Here is a 21,637-nt window from a genome sequence, read left to right as displayed (position 1 = left end):
TAGCCTATTCAAAATATAATTTAATTTTTAAATATTTGTCCAGTGTAATTGACTTTTGCTTTACCAAAAGTGGATGTTGCAGCTAGTCCGGTTATAGTGGTGCAAAGAAGTTTGAAGATAGTGATTCTACTGGACTATCCCATTAAGCTGAACCATTTACCATGATGCTAATTGTCTTCTGTCTCACTGTGTAAGCAGAAGCAGGAAACGTGAAACCACCACATAGTTGAAATATTATGAGATGTTGTGGTAACCTGCACGCCATTTTCAGATAAGACTTCTGGGCCATCTGTGTGATGGCTGGACTTTAGTTCGCAATTGTAATCGGCTCAAGGCTGCACATGCCCGGACCAACTGTTAAAATATTCTGGTCTTAATGTTAGGGAGCACAGTGATGAACTTTTCCTTTCTTTGCTTGCTTAAGTGCAAAATTGCAGATACAAATAGTTCCTGTCTGGACATACAAAACCTAAATACTGTATGGTTGACCTATAACTTCAGTGGTAAATGAGCAGAATGGAGAGGATTGGTGACTAAATATAACCCCAGTGAAGCAATGCCCCTTTTTATCATGAAGACACATGATAACACTCCTTGAAGTATGTCTTTGGTTTTTATTGGCTTGTACTATTTTTTAATATCCCTGTCTTTAAGTTCTAACCCTGTGCAGTTGACAGTGCTGATCGGATCTCAAACAATGCAGAGACAGAGTACAGGAATGAGAGAGAATCTGGTGAACTGGTGCAGCAACAATAATCTCTCCCTTAATGTCAACAAAACAAAGGAGATTGTCATCGACTTCAGGAAATGTAAAGAAGATCATGCTCCTGTCTACATCAATGGGGACAAAGTAGAAAAGGGTCAAGAGCTTCAAAGTTTAAGGTGTCCAGATCACCAACAAGCTGCCCCTCCCCCCCCAACCTGCCCGCCCGCCCTCACTACAGTTAAGAAAATCCACCAACGCTTCTACTTTCTCAGAAGGCTAATGAAATTTGGCATGTCAGCTACGACTGTATCCAATGGCTACAGATACACCATAGAAAGCATTCTTTCTGGTTGTATCACAGCCTGGTATGGCTTCTGCTCTACCCAAGATGACTAGGAACTACAAAAGGTCCATCATGCGAACCAGCTTCCCATCCATTGACTCTGTCTACACTTCCCACTGCCTCGGCAAAGCAGCCAGCATAATTAAGGACCCCACGCACCCCAGACATTCTCTCTTCCACCTTCTTCTGTGGGGAAAAGGATTCAGAAGTCTGAGGTCACATACCAACCAGCTCTAGAACAGTTTCTTCTTGGCTGCTGTCAGACTTTTGAATGGATTTACCTTGCATTAAGTTCATCTTTCTTTATACCCTAGCAATGACTGCAGTACTACATTCTGCACTCACTTGTTTCCTTCTCTGTGAATGGTATGTTCTGTCTCTATAGCATGCAAGAAACTGTATTTCATTAAGTTAATATATGTGACAAATCAAAATCAAATCCTGTGAGATGTTCTTTGATAAAGATTTTGTGCAAGCATTAGTTCTTGTTGTGTTCCTCTCTCTATAAAACCTAGAACCCCACCAGCTTTGTTAACCTGTTCTACCAGCACAAGCACCCTATTGGCCTCTGTCTTGACCTCCTTTAAAACAGTACCAAAACACTTGTTTTTGGAGCCACTTGGCTCTCCAATTTAGACAGGAAGATTCAGTTGCCTTGATAACTCCCAGACTACTGAATCATTACACTAGAATAGTATAACTTGTGATGAATGTTGTTGTGATCAAATGAATAATACCAGCTACTTATTGCTGAATTTCTGTTTCTTATATGTGCCAAAAGTAACTTAGCTAAAAGACGCACACTAACACATGCTTTTGAAGGTATAATCTGGTCTTGGTAACGGTTGCTAAACTTGACCACCACTCTGCCTCAGCATCATGCTCCAGGACTCCCACAACAACAAATCATTGCCATCAGACTGAGGCTAGCGAATACCTGGTTTACTTCAGGCAACTCAAGATCCAGATTCAAACATGCTGCACCAAACAACCCTTCCTTCAGCAATTAAAAAACAAAACAATTTGGTTTCTCTGAGATAATGCAATAACGTAGAATTTCCCAATTTCTACCCTCATGTCTCTAGAATTGCTCCACTGACCTGTCCCTATAATATGGACATAATTTATTCTGCTGAACAGTCAATCCAAACATATACCTTAGATAAGGGCAGAGAATCAAAAGGCTTGCTTGGAGTTAGATTTTAAGGAGAAAGGGGTGTGGGGGGAGTGGCAGAGATGTTTAGGGAGGTAATTGCAGAATTTGGGAACCAGGCAGCTGAGGGCATGGCTGCCAGTGTTGCAATGATTAAAATCAGGGTTGTCAGGCAGCCATAATAAAAGCTTAGAGATTTCAGGAAGTTGTTGCAATGGAAGTGGAACTGTAGATTGTGTGGGAATTGGGGAAAAGGGAAGAAGGGAAGGAGGGGGCCATGGATAGATTTGAAATCAAAGATGAAAGCTTTGAAATTGAGGCAATTCCTTGAGTCATGGTGTCTGCAAGTATCTGTTATCTTCCTTCTAGGTGGTGGTGGTCGTGGTTTGGAAGGTGCTGCCTGAGCCTCGGTTAATTTCTGCAATGCATCTTGTATGTGGTACACACGGCATCAGTGATGGAGCAAGTGAATATTTGCAGATGGGGTGTCAATCAAGCAGGATGCTTTGTCCTGGATGGTGTCAAGCTTCAAATGTTGAAACTTGACTCACCCAGGCAATGGGAGAGCATTCCACCACACTCCTGACTTGTGCTTTGTAGATGGTGGACAGGCTTTGGAGAGTCAGGAGGTGTTATTCACTGCAGAATTCCCAGCCTCTGATCTACTCTTTATAGCTACAGTATTTATATTTCTGGTGAATGGTTACCCCCAGGGGATGAGGGAATTCAGCAATGATAATACCATTGAATGTTAAGGGGGGTGATGGTTAGATTCAGTCTTGTTGGAGATGGCCATTGCCTGGTACCTATGTAGACTGAATGTTACTTGCCACTTGTTATCCTACACCTGGATATTTTTCAGGTCTTGGTGTATTTGGATGTGGACTGTATTAGTATCTAAAAGTTGCTAATCCTTATGATGGAAGGAAGGTAATTGAAGAGGCAGCTGAAGATGGTTCGGCCTAGGGCATTCCCTTGAGGAACTCCTGCAGTAATGTCCTGGAACTGAGATGACTGACCTCAAACAACCACAACCATCTTAATTTGTGCACAGCATAACTCCAACCAGAGTTTTCCCCTCAATTCCCATTGACACCAGTTTTGCCAGGGCTCCTTGATGCAGTGCCTGGTCAAATGTAGCTTTGATGTCAAAGGCAGTCACTTTCACCTCACCCCTGGAGTTTAGCTGTCTGTCCATGTTTGAACTAATTGGACTTGAGCACCAGGGATATGATCTCAAAGTTTGGGGGTAACACCCAGTTGGAGAGTTCCATTAAAACAGCTGAATTTCTTGAAAATTAAGTATGTAAATGTGGTTGAGGGGCCAGATGGGTTACAGACACACAAATTACTAACAGCTGTGGCATAGGTTAATATGACTGAAATAAGATGAAGCACTGGGTAATTTTTAGAGGGATGGAATTAAAAATCAGACAAGTTACATTAAGTGGACAGAATCTTCATTAAACTACATTTCGAGTGGTATGCAGTTTGGTCCTGTATTATGAAAAGGGATTTATAGGCACAGGAATAGGTGGGAAAAAGTTGCAAGAATGATTCCAGAATGGAGAGATTATGCCTTAGAGGAAAGATTGAGTGGACTGGGGACTTTTTTTTCCCTAAAAAAGAGAAGGCCAAGTGGTTACATAATCAAGGTCTTTAAGATTCTGAGAGGCTTTATGGAATAAATATACAGAAGATGTTTTCATCTGTGGAGTCTAAAACTAAGGCTCATAAATATAAGAAAATAAGCAAAATTCCATGGATGCTGGAATTCAAAACAAGAGTAGAGGATGTTGGATAAACTTAGTAGATCTGAGAAGAAAGCAGAGTCTTTTGACTCTTCATCAGAACTGAAGGACGGAGAATGTGTTACATCAGGCATCATCTAATTGAATGTCAGAATTTGCTTGATCGCCTGAATGGCTTACTCCTGTGTTCCACAGAACAGACTGCTTCCTTTATTACACTTGTAATATGTTCAGCTGAGTACTAGCAGTCAGATTAAAAATAGTTTTGTTTTGACTGTTGAATTCATAAATCTGTTTTTATTGTACTGTTAGCTGTTTGTGATTTTGAATCATTCAGTCTAGTTTGCGTAGGTCGCACATAGAGGCCTTTACTTGTCATTATTAAATGCTTTTGTTGTACAGCCTTTGTCATACATACAGCCCTGATTGAGCACATTTAACATGGAAAGAAGGATGGCATTGGTCAGTGCCCTTCTTAAAAGATTGTAGTCTAGCTAAGTGGAGGTTGGGGGAATTGGGACTGCGAGAAACATAATGTGTACAGTGTTCAGACATGACCTCAGTTGCAATGCGGGTGGAATCCACACACTGACCCGTTGTCCATTTAACTTTCATTAGCATGAGACTCGTGATTGAGTTCTTGCAATCCTCATTTCCTTACAGGGAAATCGATGTCTGAAATTGAGCGGGCGTTGAGCAGTGTGCACTGCCTCTGAATTGTGAAGTTTGGAAATTTAGGGCAGTGTGCCTGGAAGGAAGCCGAGAACATTTGACAGCTGTCCCCCTGATTTCCTTGTGTATGACTTAATTTTGGAGTAAATGGAGTGAGGTACCCTCATGTTACCTTTTAAGCTGCTGATTTTTCAAGCTTGGATTCTAAAATATTGTACCTTTTAAAATCTCTCCTTGAACAATTGCAATCCTTACCATGTAAAATTTGTCTGCTTCACAGAGCTACCTTAATGTGTTCATTTCTGGTAAAGAGCAATCGTGTCAGCATTGCCTGCCTGCATGGTAGGTCCAGTTTAGATTTTGCTCACAGATTCGGTTTAATGTCCAATAACTAAATCTGCAGTTCCATCAAAAATAAATTGCCCTAGTTTTTAGTGGTGAGAAGAGGAAAAGCATAAAATGCTACAATTCTGGAAAAAGTGGTGTTGGAAATAGGCAGATCTGCTAACCTGTGCAAGTACACATGAGCAGCAGGTCCCTTTCTTGCAGCTGATGCTGCCAGGGTTTCTGGGCGCTGACAGGTGAAATGGGGATTGCAGGATAAATAGTGAGTAGTTGGGGGCTATATGCTTTATAAAATTTTTCAAGGTTGATTTTACAGGATTGAACTGCTGCAATCCCTGAGGTGTAGGTGTACCATAGTGCCATTATGGAGGGAATTCCAGTATTTCGACCCAGCGATTGTGAAGGATTTCCGAGTCAGGATGGTGGGTGACTTGGAGGAGAGCCTCCTGGTGTGATAGTCTTTCCAGGCATCTGCTGCTCTTGTCTTTCTAGATGATAGTGGTCGTGAGTTTGGAAGATGCTGCGTAAGGAACCTTGGTGACTTCCTACAATGCATCTTGTAGGTGGTACACAGCCATCACTGTTGATCGGTGGTGGAGGGATTGAATGTTTATGGAAAAGGTAGCAATCAAGAGGGCTACTTGATCATAGACGGTGTTGAGCTTCTTGAGTATTGTTGGAGCTGTTCTCATCCAGGCAATGGAGAGTATTCTGTGACGCTCCTGACTTATGCGTCATAGCTGGTGAACTGGCTTTGGGAAGTCAGGGGATGAGTTAATCACCTCAGGATTTCTAGGCTTTGACTAGCTCTGGGAGCCACAGTGTTTATATAGCTCGTCCAACTCAGTTTCTGATCAATGGATCCCTCAGGATGTTTAAGGGGGGATTCAGCGATGGTGTGCCATGTAGCTTTGGAGGAGGCAGTGAGGTATGATGAGAGATTATCACTGACAATCTGGAGAGTGGACAGGATGTTTGCTTTTTGTGTGACGCTAAAGATCATGCAACCTTCCGACCAGCAAGGTGGGAGAGGGACTTCAATGCTGATTTCACCATTTCTCATCAAGGAGTGAAGATGTCCTGTATGCCTGCCCTGAACTATCCTCTTTGACTTCCCACACAGCCAATATAGGCTGATTATCAGCCATATGGGGGGTAGAAATCCTTGTCATGTCAGCAAAACAAGTGCCAACCTAGAACTTCCATAAGGCAGACTGGCCTGGATTTCTGAGGTGGAGAAAACCATCCACTATATCCCCCAACACCAGAACAGTATAATCGATTTGTGGTCCTGCTTGTTGCTGCAGCAAAAAAAAAACATCTTTTAGAGCTTCAGAGAACAGTATGCCCCCTGTTGAGGCATTGAGTGCAAAGTTGTCTTTCAGCAGTGTCAACAAACTGGAGATCCAGCAGCAACCACAGCGCTACATGCTTCTTTGGACAACCGTAGAAAACAAAGCTGGCTGGACTGTCTGGAATCCATGGACTTTACTCACTCAAGCTGTTGGGTTTGGAATTGTCTGAGGACACACCCCACAGATGTGCTATTAGGCTGATTGGTGTAACAAATTGACCCTAAATTAGTCTTCCCTCAATGTGGAATGCCATAAGCATAGACAAGGGTCATGGGTGGAGGGGGGACTCAATGTTAAAATGGCGGCGTGGGCTCGTTGGGCCGAAGGGCCTGTTTCCTGGGCTGTTTTGTTCTTTGTTCTTTGAAACCTGGAGCATCAAATGCAGCATAGACTGCTAACTGACAAGTCATTGCAATTTCTATTACTGCCAACTACTGGCCAACCCAAAGGGATCACTAGATAAAGAACACAATGCTCTAAATGTCATATGGAGAAGGTTGGCATGACCCTAACTCCCATCTGTCTTATAGTGACCACTGATTTTTCCCTAACTTACTGTCATCGCCTCTGAAAAGACCAAAACATGAGTGAATATCATCAGCTGAAACAAGCTGGGATTCCAAACCACTGTCCTTCATCAAGATGACAGATCAAACTCATTGACACAACGTCACTCAGTGATGAGGACAATCTCTGGAACTCTTGAGATCAATTCCAGTTCAATGGTTCCCAATCTTCTCAAATATTACCAGTCCCTCCAATCAGCAGGACGCAGCAAGATGCAGAGAAATGGCTTGTATCAACAGCAACTTGGACCTCTCCATCCAAAGAGACCTTCAAAGACCCTTTAACTCACCATATGATTCTTTGAAACCCCCTCTGGACACGAACTGAACATCTCCAACTCCATAACACTGATGAAATCTGGAGAAAAGCTTGGACAGAAAACATCCTCCCAAATATGCTTACTGCCTTCTAAGCCAACATTTTAACAATCAGGTTTCAATCTCTTCTGGAACAACCTTCAATAATGTTCGAACTGAACATGGCCAATGTGGCCACCTGATGTACAAGTGGCAGATCAAAATCTTGCCTGGCTCTGATTGCAGAAATCCTAACAAATCCATGAAGCACATAATATCTTGCCCCTGCCTCAAGTTCTAGGGTGACAGTCTGAAGTAATGCATGCTGTATGTTGGGGCATTGATTAAGAAACTTGATAAAACTGTGACAAGAGCTTCTGCTCCTAAAAGCCATACCAACTGTTGATCTGGGTATCTGTTCCCAGGGTTGTCTGCTTTATCTCAAGTGTGGAAATGCCAGCGTTGGACTGGGGTAAACACAGTAAGAAGTCTCACAACCCCAAGTTGACCTCACCTGACGAAGGAATGGTGTTCTAAAAGCTTGTGCATTTACTATCAAATCAATCTGTTGGACTTTAACCTGGTGTCGTGAGACTTCTTACTGTGTTTATCTCAAGTGAGCAGGCTGTTGTTGGCCCTATGGGGGTCAACAATAACCTGCTCACTTGAGATAAAATTTGGGGAGGGTGGGGGTGTTGGTATCACAGTATGGATTGGGCTATAGTGAGTTGGGCGTGCAGATAACCGGCTTACTACTTTCAAGTTCCTTGAAATTGCTTTCCAGTTCTGCTCTGGTAATGGTTGCACAGCAGTGTCAGTTTGCCCAGGAGGTGGTTCTGTTAGTAACTGAAATGAATGCCTACATTCAGATTTCTCATCACAATGAAAACTTGTCAGAATTGATGTTTTACAGTAACTGCTCATGGTTATTTTGCGTATTGATCTGGAGTTGCTCTTTCATGCCTGCTGGTGGAAAAGGAAGTTGTTAGAAAATTTTCAAGAGTCACCCAGCCACCTGACCTGGTGACTTGAGTTGATGAATATTTCATTTATGCGATGATCTTCATTAAAGCAGAGCCAAACCTCAGTGCAGTAGTTTCTTCAATTGGAGATACTCTTTTGCAAGGGAGTGCAAAGAATATTCTGGCTACAGTTTGAATAGTGGTGAATTTATCTTTATTCCTTTATGTTATTACTACTTTATTTGAGGATATGGAACTCCTGTCTTACAAGATCAGTTGCTTTTATTCACTCAATTGCAGCAGAGGTCAGACAACCTTGTGAAGAGATGCTGATGTAGTGATGACATCACTGAATAAGGAATCTAAATCATTGAACAAGGAATCTAGAGACCCAGGTTAATGTTCTTGTGGATGTAAGTTCAAATCCCACCACAGCAACTGGTGCCATTGAGAAACTAGAAACAAGAGTAGGCCTTCTGTTGCGTCTGGCCTGCAATTGCATTTGAATTCAATTAATAAAAATCTGGAATTAAAAGCTTGTTGTAAAAGCCCATCTTGTTCACAAATGTCCTTTAGGAAAGGAAATCTGTCATCCTTGGTCTGGTTCTCATGTGACTCCAGATCCATAGTAATATGGTTGACTCTGAATTGTCCTCAGAAATGGCCTAGCAACCCACTTAGTTCAAGAGCATTTAGTGATGGGCAACAATTGCTGGCCTTGCCAGCAACAGTCACCCTATGAAAGAATACATTTTTTAAAACTCTTGGAGAATTACAGATGTCATTCACATTCCTTAACCCCTGACCCATCACATACCATTGTACCCTGTTAATGAGTGAATGATTGTTGTGGCACTGAGAAGCTGTGTTAATGCATCACATTAATGAGTGTGCAGCTGTCATACTAATTCAGCATGTTGAGCTGCTCTGGTCATTGGCACCCAGCACTCTGGGGTTGTTGGTACTTCGTGAGTAAACATTCTTTTGAAATGTGCTTTTTAACATGATGAGCAAGCTCTAGTGTATTCCTTAAGGAGGTTTCTACCTTTTCTTATCCTTGTTATGTAGCCAGAGTTGGATTGAAACATAAAAATATTTAGCCGAATAGTTGTTTGCATCATGAATTAGGGAGAGCAGCAGATTTAGCACTTGTTCAAAATATTTCTTACTGTATTAAGAATGTCAAAGAGGTGCTCTGTTTATTAGGGTAGCATTTCTGTGTCAGTGGGGACTCATTGATTAGGATACAGTTCCCATATCAAAAACTTTATTGTGAACAGCAGCAATATGACTTTAATTCCCAGGGTCCCATATTCTAGGGGATTGTGGTGCCTATTGGAAAATTTCCACCTCAGTTTAGGGAGTGGTTTCCCTGGATTGGTAATTGGGTTTCCTTAGTAGCTGTCAGGCTGCTTTTAGGTTGCACCTGACCTGGAGCGATCCAGCCCAAAATTGACATCGCTGGAGTAGTTTAGCTGATGAGGGCAGTAACCAAGCAGTCCATTGATTCCCAAACAGGGCTAAAATTGATTCTTAAAAAAGCAGATCGGCGAAAAACAGGCCATAAATTCCCCATTCTTGTTTCCTTGCAGGAAGACATCGGTAAAAATGCTCAGTTACAGAGTACTGGGGACGAGGAGTTACTGAGGGGTGGCATAAGGAAATGGAATTAATGTCTGATAAATTCCATAAAATAGGATGCTGGAGAAGAGATTATTGCGTGAGAATATGAGGGAGCTGGATTGACATCAGTCATGTTACAGCCAGCAGTGCAGGGTGCTGGGAGGAGGAGTTAGTTGAGTTTTGAGAGCACTGTCTTCCCTTTCCAGCTAATGTCCAACTTCTATTCCTGAAAGTATATTACTGCAAGTGGCGCATTTGCTCAAAGCTGATGGGCATGTTGGGATTATGCATGAATTTATTCAAAGAGAGAGAGACAGACAGTGTTCTTATCCTCTAGGCTGGATGCCAATAACTGTTAAGTAGAAATATCTTGTTGCACTGGACTCTGGGCTGAGTGCCTCCTGTCGCAGTTATAGTCATACAGTCATCCCCTGTCCCTTGGTGTTTCTGCTCTTGGTGCTGGCTATTGCAGACTGGTACCTCTTGTTTCAAGAAAGAAAGCACGTTAAACTGTGCTCAGTGTTTCACTTATTTCTGTCTGTTTCTCAAAGGCAAGTGATTTTAGCCTCTCTTAACTTAGCGAGACTGCCCTTGTGATGTCTTTAACTCCAATTTTTTGAACTGAAATAATGATAAGAAGTGCAAATTCTGAGGACTGAATGAAAGGTTTGGCAGCTGTAATTCAGATCAGTAGATTTTTGGGAATGCAGATGGAATGATCAGAATGTTAACAGATTGTTAAGACAGTTCAAAATGAAGACCAGAATCAGCTTGTGCTAATTGGTGCCTGCTTCTAGCATTTTCCTTCCTTCCTTGTCTGATCTGCATGGAAATGGAATCACTGCCAAAAGTTCTGCAATTCCTAATGCAGACTTCCAAACTTTTCATTTGCTGTTAAGACATAGACTATGCTGCCTCGTGATTAATTGTCCTTGTGGCATTGAGCAAGCTGGTCAGGTGTACATCCAGACCCAAGTATGTGTGCCAGGTTCCTTGGCTGATGGCTAACCATTCTCTGCTATTTGCTTTTGGGTGGCACAGTTGTTAGCATTGCTGCTTCACAGCGCCAGAGACCCAGGTTCAATTCCTGGCTTGGGTCACTATCTGTGCAGAATCTGTACGTTCTCCCCCTGTCTGCTTGGGTTTCCTCCAGTTGCTCCGGTTTCCTCCCACAGTCCAAAAGACATGCTTTGGCCATGCTAAATTCTCCCTCAGTGTACCCAAACAGACGTCAGTGTGGTGACTGTGATTTTCACAGTAACTTCATTGCAGTGTTAATGTAAACCTCCTTGTGGCACCAATTTTAAACGTATTAATAAACCAGTTAGTTTTTCATGGCAGTTGGACAACTTCATGATTTCTCACAAATTGCCAGGTTTATTGATCAAACAGCGAGATTTGAAATTATGAGCTCTAATATGCCAGTCTTTTGGGGTAGCCGCTGCTGACTGAGACATTAGATGTTTCTTCTGCAGTAAGATTCTTTGCATTTGATTTTGAACCTGTGGGGAATGTTTACTCCCTTATCCAGGCACTCATTTGGAAATGAGTTAATCATCCTACTCTTAGGAAAATGAAATTAAAACTGATTCTTCCGAACCATCCGATGCAATAAGCTATCCAAATGTACTGAACCCTTGAACAGTTGATTGACAGCAGCTGGAAACTTCCCAACTAGTGGCCATAAGCATGCTGAGCCATCTGGGAAATTACCTTTTCTGTCATATCTATGGAGCTGTTTATCTTGGATTGGATTTATTTGGCAGTATTTTTGTGCTGTTTAAAATGCTGGTGCTTTAGTCCTGTCATTCAGTCTCTCCTATCTTCCACCGAATCATAGACCTTCCTTCGTCCTTGTTCCAGCCACCCTTTGCCCAAAATCTGTTTACAAACTCTAGCTTTTCTCATTTCTTATGAAATGTCAATGATTTAAACGTTAACTCTGTTTCTTCACAGATGCTGCCTGACCTGCTGAGTATTGCTTGCATTTTCTCCTCTTAATTTGACTAAAAAAACAATTTTAGTTGTGGCTGTGTGCAGCAAACCCGAGGAATATGTTGGACAGGAATGGCATCTGCCTGATAATTCTGGCAAATTTACCTGAGCAGGGCGTACAAGTTGATCTCATCCTCAGGCTGCTCCCTGCTTGAGTAATGCAGGAAGTTTTTTTGGAAAACTCCTATTTCCTTAACTTTGTTACATAAGAGTATGGTGAAGGGAAGTAGAATTCATAATAGACAATTTTTGACGGTGCCTTTCTGATTAAACATGTGCTTAATTTAAAACATGGATAAGAAGTTCTGTTGCTGGTAAGACTTTGGAGGTTTTGACCAGATTAATTTGTAGAGTTTCTGATTGTGATTTTAGAAGAGGCTCAGGATCCTTTGCTAGTAATATAATTGCTATAGTGAGATCTTGCAGGTGCTGAGTCTACTAGCACAGTTTGTGTTGTACACTGATGTGCGGGGGAAGACCCACTAGTGATGTTGCTGCTGTGGGCCATCTTTCATGACAAGCTGGTCTAAAATGTTTCAGTTGATAGTTTCCTTCTGGAAACAATGGGAAAGGAGGGGAGGTATTGGAAGCAGGTATGATAGTGACTTTCAAGGGGCATCTTGACAAATACATGAATAGAACAGGAATAGAGAGATATGGTCCCCAGAAGGGTAGGGGGTTTTTAGTTCAGTTGGGTAGTATGCTCGATGTGGGCTTGGAGGGCTGAAGGGCCTCTCCCTGTGCTGTAATTTTCTTTGGAACTGTGTCTGTCCAAAAGTAGATATGCTAATTCAAAGAACCACTGTAAAGGTAACGTTTACAGTCTCAAAGTATGCTGGGATCAAACATATGAGAACATATTTATTAACATGGATTCCTCCAGCAAAGTGCCTCATCAATATATAATCCATAAGTCATTTTAATCTCATTTAGTGCCGTGTACTATGTACTATTTAATTTTAAACTCGGTTTAGTGTGATATGTTGTGGGCTTTATTTAACCTTGAGTTTTGTTTCTTTCACAGGAAGCGGTGATGGTCAGGGCCGGATTATCCAGCGCTTCCCTGAAAAAGAGTGGGAGGACAACCCCTTTCCACAGGGGATTCAATTGGTTAGTCACTGCAGACTACATAAAATTACTGTTTTGATTTCATTTTTTAAAATTAGTTTAATCTTCTGCCTCTAATACACATCAAACCCTCTCTTACAAAAGCAAAATATTGCAAATGCTGGAAATCAGATAAAAACTGGGAATACTCAGGCCTGGCTGCATCTGTGGAGAGAGAGAGAGAGAGAGTTAATGCTTTGAAGTTGAGTATGACTTTTGCTCAGCCCTCATTTTTATTAAACATTGTCCCTGTTTTTCTCTACACAGCCCAGTGTATGCAGTGACTTCCTACAGATTTCCCTCCCAACCTATGTTATGAGAGCCACTTGCACTTGGGCATCTCCGCATAGTCATTCAGTCATTGAAATCAGAGGACTTTTTCCACTTTCTTGTTTTTGGTAAAGGATGTTCTGATAACTGGAAAGCTTTTGTCAGTAATTGCATATGCAATGAGTGAGTATTCCTTTTGTGGGGACAGGTCGTAGGCCAACTGTTTAGATCATCTACATATGCTATACATCTAATATAGAAGTCTTGTACTCTTGTGGTAGAAATTATAATGCTGCCTTTACAGTGTCTCATTAAACATGCATTGATCTACACAGGTTAGATGTCAGGCATTGTTTCCTCATGATCTGAACTGACACTATACTGTAGAATTCAACAGGTACTGTGCTTTTCAGATGACGTTCAAATGATACCCTGTCTTATTTGTGCAAGTGTTTCTGATGAACACTGAGTATCCAATGATATTATTTGAAAAATAGCAGAGTTGCTCTTGCAGAAAGCCAGCACGGACACTTGACGCCAAACGGTGTCCTCCTATGCTGTAATTGTTCTGAGTTTCTCCCAGGGTCCTAAACTATATTGCTCTCTCAACCAACCCCATTAACTGCTTATTCAACTCCTCGTTATTTCTGGATCCCTGCAAAGTAATCAGCCTCCTCTAAGTGGGAAGGTAGGTGGAGAAATTTAAAGTACGTCTGGGGAAAATAACAGTGAAAAATGATTATCCCAACAGTTTGGAGGAACAGATTTAGGGTTGCAAGAGATGTCTTTAAAACTGACAATACAGGTAAAAAAAAAAGCTACAGCAGCATTTTAGGAGGTGAAAAAAAGATTGTTTTTTTAACAAAAGATTGATTCAACCACCGTTAGTGTGCTGTGGCAGGTTGGGTATTCTGTTATATAAAGAATATTGAGCAGTGGAAAGTGTACAGTTAACAATTCTGAAAGGCTTAAACAAAGGTATCTCTTAACTGTGGACACACTTTTATGTTTGCACTTGTGGGATTCTGCAAGGATTAATGACTGTTTTGCAGGGATCCAGAAACAACAAGGAATTGAATAAGCAGTTAATTGGTTTATGATGGGGTTGGTTGAGAGAGCAATCTTGTCCAGGACACTGGGAGAAACTCAGCAGTTGCAGCATAAGAGGACGCTATTTGGTATCTTATGTCCGTGCTGGGATATCAGCTATTCACAGGTTATATCAGTGACATAGATGAAGGAACCAAGCAATATTAGCTGTAAGCTGTGAGCCAACCAGCATTCTGAAAGTTCCTGTGCAGGCCATGCATAAGTTGCCTTTCTATTCCATATGTTCTTAGGTCTGTTTTGCCTGTTGCCCCTCCACTCCTTTATCCCTCTGCCTCTCCACCCTCCTCCCTCTTTCTCTTGTCCGCTCTTCCTCTGCACACTTCTCTAGTTGAGAATACAATTCAGATTGTGTTTTTTTTTTAAGCAAAATTTTGGTCATTTCCTCAAATGTTAGACTAGCCAGGTCCTTTGGTCCAACCCTGTGTTTGCTGGCAGATGAATATCACTGTTTCCACAAAATTGCTTATCAGGGTTTCCAGATTGATGAATATTTTATGGTTGGATATAACCTGATTTTGCATTTTTGCTGTCTGAATGCTTCCTTATTGTCTCTCTGTCACTCCTTGCAGTTCTGTCAGCCAAGTGGATGGCATTTGGTTCTTGAAAGAAAATCTCCAAACTTCTTTGTGGCTGTTTTAACTGATATCAACTCGGAGAGGCATTATTGTGCATGCTTCACTTTTTGGGAAGCAGTTGAGAGTTTGCAGGTAAAAATACAAAAATTTGATGCAGAGTCTTAGCACAGCATTATCTGTTCCATGCGTTGGCTATTCTCGTGTCATGACCACTGAAATAAGCACTTCTCTAAATGCTAATTTTTGCAAGTGTTTGATTGAGAGTTTGAATCCAGCAGTAAACATCCCAAATTGCCATTTCTGTTGTGTGAGCAAAGACAGTGCAAGCTACTAATTCAACTTTGTAGGCTGCTTTCCCACAGAGTTCTGATAAAGATTCAAAATCAGGGATCCAGTTAATTTTCTTCCTTTTGTTACTACCCATCCACCTCTGAACAGTTTAGCAATTATAACATCTCTCTTGCCACCCTAGATGGTGAGATGTAACCTGTGATTTTCTAGTTCATATGGATAACTTCCAGACCTGGTTTTACAATCAGGGTTATGATTTGCTTTACACTTCAACTGTATCTATTTCAACCTCATCCACTTAGATTAGGTTTTAGCCTGTAACTCACCTTTATTCTGTAAGGAAACCCCCTGAACCCCTTGATTAAATTTCAGCCTGTAACACACTCCCATGTATTTGTTCCATATAAACTACTAGATTAGATTCCAGTCCAAAACTCTGCTTAGGTATCTGTGCTATATAAACTACCCAGATGACTCCATTTACAATCTTTGGACAGGATTTACTGCACAACCTGCCACCTATTTTGTGGCGAAGGAAGGTGCCATTGGAAAGCAGTGGAATCTTATCCCTCATTTGTAAACAGGGTTTCTCATTGAATGCGCTCTCGCTGCTGGGAAACCCAAGGCAGGGGGTGAACTGTTGGCAGGACATGAAGATCCATCAGTGTAAATGGCTGGAAAGTTCTGGCCTTTGTATTATGCTGTGTTTCATGCTAATCTCTGCTTGTTCTGCTTTCCTGCAGCCTCAGAAGAACCATACTGATGATGATGAGGACTCAAAATTTGTCCAGGCCCCACAGTTATTTGCCCCAAAGAGTCTGGTTCTGGTTTCCCAGTTGGATCACACTGAGGTGTTCAGGGTAAGAGTCTAGTGGAAGAGGAGGAGCCTTGGATTTTTATCACACATTATGAAAACTCCATAAAACATCTTGATTGTTTCAAGTGCGATGCAGCAAACATCATGTAAACATGGTAGTCATTTTGAACATAGCAAAATGCCATAAACAGAATGTTAAATGACTGACCTATGTGTTGTTCTTGACACTGTAAATGCTACATAATCAACCAAGCCACTTTAATTTAGAAGACACCCCAGGGTCTTCACAGAATTGTAATCAACTGAAATTTAACACTGAACCAAGATATTTGGGAGCATGACTGAAAGCTAGACTGGTGAGGTTGGTTTGAAGGGTAGCATTTAAAGTGGAGAGAGGTAAAGATGCAGACTGTGGGTGGAGAATTCCAAAGCTTTGGAGGAAATTGAGTGCCTGGATAAGGGATAACATACCATACAGGTTCAAAATCAAATGCAAAGACGTGGTCACCACTGGCGATATAAAGCGAATTGGGATACAAAGATAGGTCAGAATTGAAAGTAGTGCAGAGTTTATGGAGGTTTGCAGGAGAAAATGGAAAGGAGAGATCCTAAAGGCATTATATCACTAAGAATTTTAAATTCACTATGTTGCCAGTAAGCACAGGTGTGATTGGTCAACCAAACTTAGTAAAAGTTATGATATAAGCAGCAGACTTTCAGGTGACCTCCAAGTTTATTTCTGTGTTTGCATGGATTTCCTCTGAGTGCTCTGGTTTCTTCCTACGTTCCAAAGATGTGCAGGTTAGGTGGGTTGGCCATGATAAATTGTCCCTTAGTGTCCCAAGGATCTGTGGACTAGGGGGATTAGCGGGTTAAATATGTGGAGTTTTGGGGATGGAGCCTGGGTAAGATGCTCTGTCAGATAGTGCAGACGTGATGGGCTGAGTCAGGGTTCTAAGCAAGCTTACAGAGGATGGAGAATGAGAGACCAACCATGAAAGCATCTGAATTGCCTAACCTATAGATGAAACAATGAGGATTTTAACAGGTGATGAACTGTGATTGGGATGGAGTCAAGCCCCCATCCTCCATGTTCTGACATGGCCCTGCATCTCTCATGCTGGTCTGTGACTGTGGATGCTTCTTATGTTGTGGCCATTTCTTCTTTGGGCTGTTTGAATGATGTAACATGCGACTTTTTCTATTACAGCTTCAGTCGTTACTCTGCATATATCCTGTTCTAGGGAGGGAGAAGAGGAGAAGCCAATGCGATTTTGTACTCAGTGTTATAAAGAAGCTGTTTGGGTTGACTGCCCTCCCTTAGTTGTGGGGTTCTGTGGAGGCAGCAGTCGGCTCCTGTCACTGATGCGATACAATCAATTCAATGGTTTCTTGTTGAATGAAAACAATCATTGATATGTTATTTAGAACTGCATGTTATAGTTAGTGCAAGTATCTAAACCTTGATCTCTGAACTCTTGTGCTCTCTTTGTCTTGCGCAGAATTGCCTGGGACTGATCTACACCATTTACATCGATAGTCTGAATTTTCCATTGGAGACGGTGATTGGAAACCTGCTAACTTGCATCATTCCTATCACAGGAGGATCCCAGGTCAGTCTGAGAGCAGCAGTTCTCATGTTTGGCTCATAATTCTCTCCACTCTACATTCTCAACATCAGCCATACTGTTGAAGGCTTAATAGCTGTTTTGAAGAGAAAAGTAAGTGAAGGAGAGATTGGGATTTAAGCTTTGGGACAGATAAAATCATAGAATTCCTACAGTGCAGGAGGCCGTTGAATCTGCACTGACTCTTACTCCGACTACCCCTAACCCCAGGTAGGGGTAGGTTAACCTGCTAACCTATAGATCTGTGAGCAGTTATAAATACAGTAAGAAGTCTCACAACACCAGGTTAAAGTCCAACAGGTTTATCTGGTAGCAAAAGCCACTAGCTTTTGGAGTGCTGCCCCTTTGTCAGCTAAGTGGGAGTTCTGTTCACAAACAGGGCACATAAAGACATAAACGCAATTTGCAAAATAATGGTTGGAATGCAAAGTAAAGACTCCCACTTTCCTGACAAAGGGGCAGTGCTCCGAAAGCTAGTGACTTTTGCTACCAAATGAACCTGTTGGACTTCAACCTAGTATTGTGAGACTTTTTACTGTGTTTACTCCAGTCCAATGCCAGCATCTCCGCAGCAGTTATAAATCTCATGGAGTGTTTGAATTTTCTCCCTTGCTAAGAAGCCCAGGCAGGTCAGTGTTTGGAACATGTGCAGACATAATGCCATCAATAGCTCAGTGCATTGCTATAGTCATATGAAGGCTGTGCTCTGTTCCAGGAGTGAAATGGAAGATTTGAGTTCTCAAGGTGGTTATTTCTTCTGAACAAAAGTGGAGATGCCAAACATTGAGCAGGACAAACTGTGTGTAACAGGAACAAAGTCGCATCAGAACATGCTCCCATTGCTTATGTGTGAAGTCCATTGAATTGAAGATGCATTCCAGTTAATAAACTGTTTTGTAAAATAACAAGTGTGAGAACACAGCAACTGGCTGCTTTAAACATTCCTGGTTACTCATCATATTTTTTGTTTTAAAAACGGCAGTTAGGATGATTCCTCATTTGACAATTTAGCCTTCAAAAACAGCTGCCTTAAAGGCTGTGTCTTTATTGTGTTTGTATTTACAGCCCCCAGTTATTCAAAGCTCAAATTAGTGATTGAAAAATTTAAGCTTTTAACACCAACATTGTTCACCTGTTTGTGAAAATGCAGAAATTAAAATTCCATCATTTGGTTTTATTAAACTAGAGGATGTTCTGGCACAGAAATTAGTCAGCAGGTGCAGGAACATTTGGAGAGAGAAGCAAAGTTAGTGATTTGAGTCCATATGACTACTGAAGAAGTCATGGACTCAAAACCTTAACTCTGTTTTTCTCTCTTCAGATGTGGCCAGACCTGCTGAGTTTTTCCAGCAATTTCTGTTTTTATTTCCGATTTCTTGCATTTGCAGTATTTTGCTTTTATTACAGAAATGAGTAATTTGGTTCAAGTCTGCAGGTGCTTTACATTCCCACCCTCCTCATCAGTTTGCTACCCTTGAATAACCCACCCAGTCTCTTTCCACCAAGTCCATTGCCATTCTCTCTATCACTTCTCATATTCTGTAATATCCCACCCCAGAGGGATCCTAGAGTCAGCAACTTCAGGGGAGTTGAGCAGGAAGGGAATTGAGTCTCACCATTAGGGGAATTTGGGAGAATTTCAGCATCTTTTGGTGATGGGGAGAAACAACACATGCACAGCAATAACTGGAAATTGTATTTGTATTGCACTTTTCACATAGTAAAGCATCCCAAGGAATTTCACGAGTCTTACAGAGATATTACAGAGAGATTATAACACGAGATATTAGGATAGACGAACAAAAGCATAGTGAAAGAAGTGGAATTTAGGAGTGTCTAGGAAGGGGGAGCTCAAGGACTTGGAAGCTGAAGACACAATTGCCAACAGTGGAGTGATTAAAATTGGGGATGTTCAAGAAGCCAGAATTGGGGAAGGGTTGGACTGCAGGACTTTAGAGGACATTAGAGATCGGGAGAGGCAAGGCCATGGTGGGATTTTAAAGCATGGATAGTATTATGGAGTGGAAATAAGTGGTCAATGTGATGGTATCTCTATGCAATCAGAAGCTCACCTTGGTTTTTGTGTATGACCAGAACGTTATGAACAATTGAGTTCAGCCTCAGACAGTTGCCAGAGAGAAGGATGGAATCGGTGGCTAGGGAGTGGGGTTTGTGACAGGAACTGAAGACGATGGCTTCAGTCTTCTCATTATTTAATTGGAGAAAATTTCTGTTTATCCACTTCTGGATGATGGACAAGCAATCTAACAATTTAGACCCAATGAAAAGCTTGGAAGAGGTGGTGCTGAGGCAGAGCTGGGTGCTAGCTGTGTACATATAGAAAGCTGCTGTCACTAAGAGGTAGCGTATGGATAAGAAGGAAACTTCCACTCAGCATTGGGTCAAAACCCCCTCACGAACAGCACTGTGGGTGTACCTACATCACACAGACTGCAGCAGTTCAAAAAGGCAGCTCACCATCACCTTCTAAAGGGCAGTTTGGATGGACAATAAATGCTGGCCTAGCCGACAATGTCCAATCCCATGAATGAATGACAAACATGATACTGGGGAGGTTTGGAGGAGGATGATGAGGCTGCAGATGTGTCAAGAAACGAGGGAGAAAATGTGTCACAGTCACATAGGCTGTCATTTGATAACTGATATGTATTGTGATATGGTTGGAGATGGAAGGTGGAAAGAGTCAGCTAGCCCCCCCTCCCCGAATAAAGACTCGAATTCCAACCATTATTTTGTCAATTGAGTTTGTGCCTTTATGTGCTCTCTTTGTGAACAGAACTCCCACTCACCTGATGAAGGAGCAGCGCTCCAAAAGCTTGTGGCTTATGCTTCCAAATAAACCTGTTCGACTCTAACCTGGTGTTGTGAGACTACTTACCACAATAATTAAGGCAAACATAGCGGTGTCAGGGTATAGAGGGGAGTTGTCAGAATGTTTCTAGGATTACATATTAGTTGAGAGTTTGGAAAAAGCTTGGGTGCTGTTGGACAGAGCCAGTTAAGAGCTGATTTAAGGGAGACGTTTTCAAGATGGTGAAACGTTTTGATAGAATGGACAGAGAAAACTTCTGTCTGGTGAGTGGCCACTAATCAGGTGTTATAGATTTCACATCAATGGCAGAAGATTTAGAAGGAAGATGTGTAGCAATGCTTTCACTAGAAATTGTTCGTTTTTTTTCTTCATTTGTGCGACATGGGCCTTGTTGGCTGGCTATTTATTTGCCCATGCACAATTGTGAGTCAACCACATTGCTGTGGTTCTGGAGTCACACTTGGGCCAGACCAGGTAAGGACAGCAGATTTCCTTCCTTGAAGGACATTAGTGAGTCAGATGGGTTTTTCTGATGGACAGTGGTTTCATGGTCATCAGTAGATTCTTAAATTCTGGATTTTTTTTCATTGAATTTAAATTCCACCATGTGCCATGGCAAGATTTGAACCTGGGTCCCCAGAACATTATCTGAGTTTCTGGATTAATAGTCTAGTGATAATACCACTCAGCCATTGCCTCCCCTAATCTGAAACATTCTACCACAAAAGGTGGAGGAAGCTGATTCCATAAATTATTTTAAATTGAACTGGATCGATATTTGAGGATGAGGAACTGGCTGGGTTATAGACCAAAGATGTAGATCTGAGAGTTGCAATGAGTCAATCAAACCCCTGCATCTCTCTCTCCCTGCACCCCCCCCATCCCCCTTTATATTCCTATCAAAAAAACTTTAATAACCTTTACTATGCTAAATTTTGTCTGCTATATGTCTGTCCATTTCACCAGTCTGTGTCCATCTGGAATTTGTTACAATTTTTCATGTTGTTCCACTTGAGTTTACTGTATCATTTGCAAACTTTTGAAAGTCCAGGTCATAAATATAAAAATACTAATGGTTTTAACACTAATCTTTGGAGAACTCTACTGTATATAGCTTCAACCTACCTCTGGGACAGGGATATGAGTAACATTTTAACTAATAATAGATGTTTAATTAGACATGTGTCAAATGGGCAAACCTGCGAACGGGTCTGAAATTCTGTACAGGATATTATTAC

The 21,637-nt window shown here is 41.6% G+C and overlaps 1 protein-coding gene across 4 annotated transcripts in view; it reads left to right on the top strand.

Moving 5' to 3' along the window:
- Positions 1-21,637, top strand: part of sbf1 (SET binding factor 1) — a 161,204-nt gene that overhangs the window by 57,992 nt on the left and 81,575 nt on the right. For 3 of the 4 annotated variants that reach the window (XM_080207514.1, XM_080207512.1, XM_080207511.1), the window contains exons 2-5: positions 12,793-12,878; positions 14,825-14,962; positions 15,865-15,981; positions 17,441-17,551. In XM_080207514.1, the coding sequence (XP_080063640.1) occupies positions 12,793-12,878; positions 14,825-14,962; positions 15,865-15,981; positions 17,441-17,551 (452 nt within the window). The remainder of the gene's footprint in view (positions 1-12,792; positions 12,879-14,824; positions 14,963-15,864; positions 15,982-17,440; positions 17,552-21,637) is intronic. The other variant, XM_080207513.1, reaches the window with a different exon arrangement.

This window comes from Carcharhinus amblyrhynchos, chromosome 19, assembly GCF_965287045.1.
Source record: "Carcharhinus amblyrhynchos chromosome 19, sCarAmb.v2.hapA, whole genome shotgun sequence".
NCBI classification, from domain to species: Eukaryota; Metazoa; Chordata; class Chondrichthyes; order Carcharhiniformes; family Carcharhinidae; genus Carcharhinus; species Carcharhinus amblyrhynchos.
The sequence above is the reverse complement of the archived record's forward strand: the minus strand, read 5'-3'. Positions and strand labels throughout refer to the sequence as shown.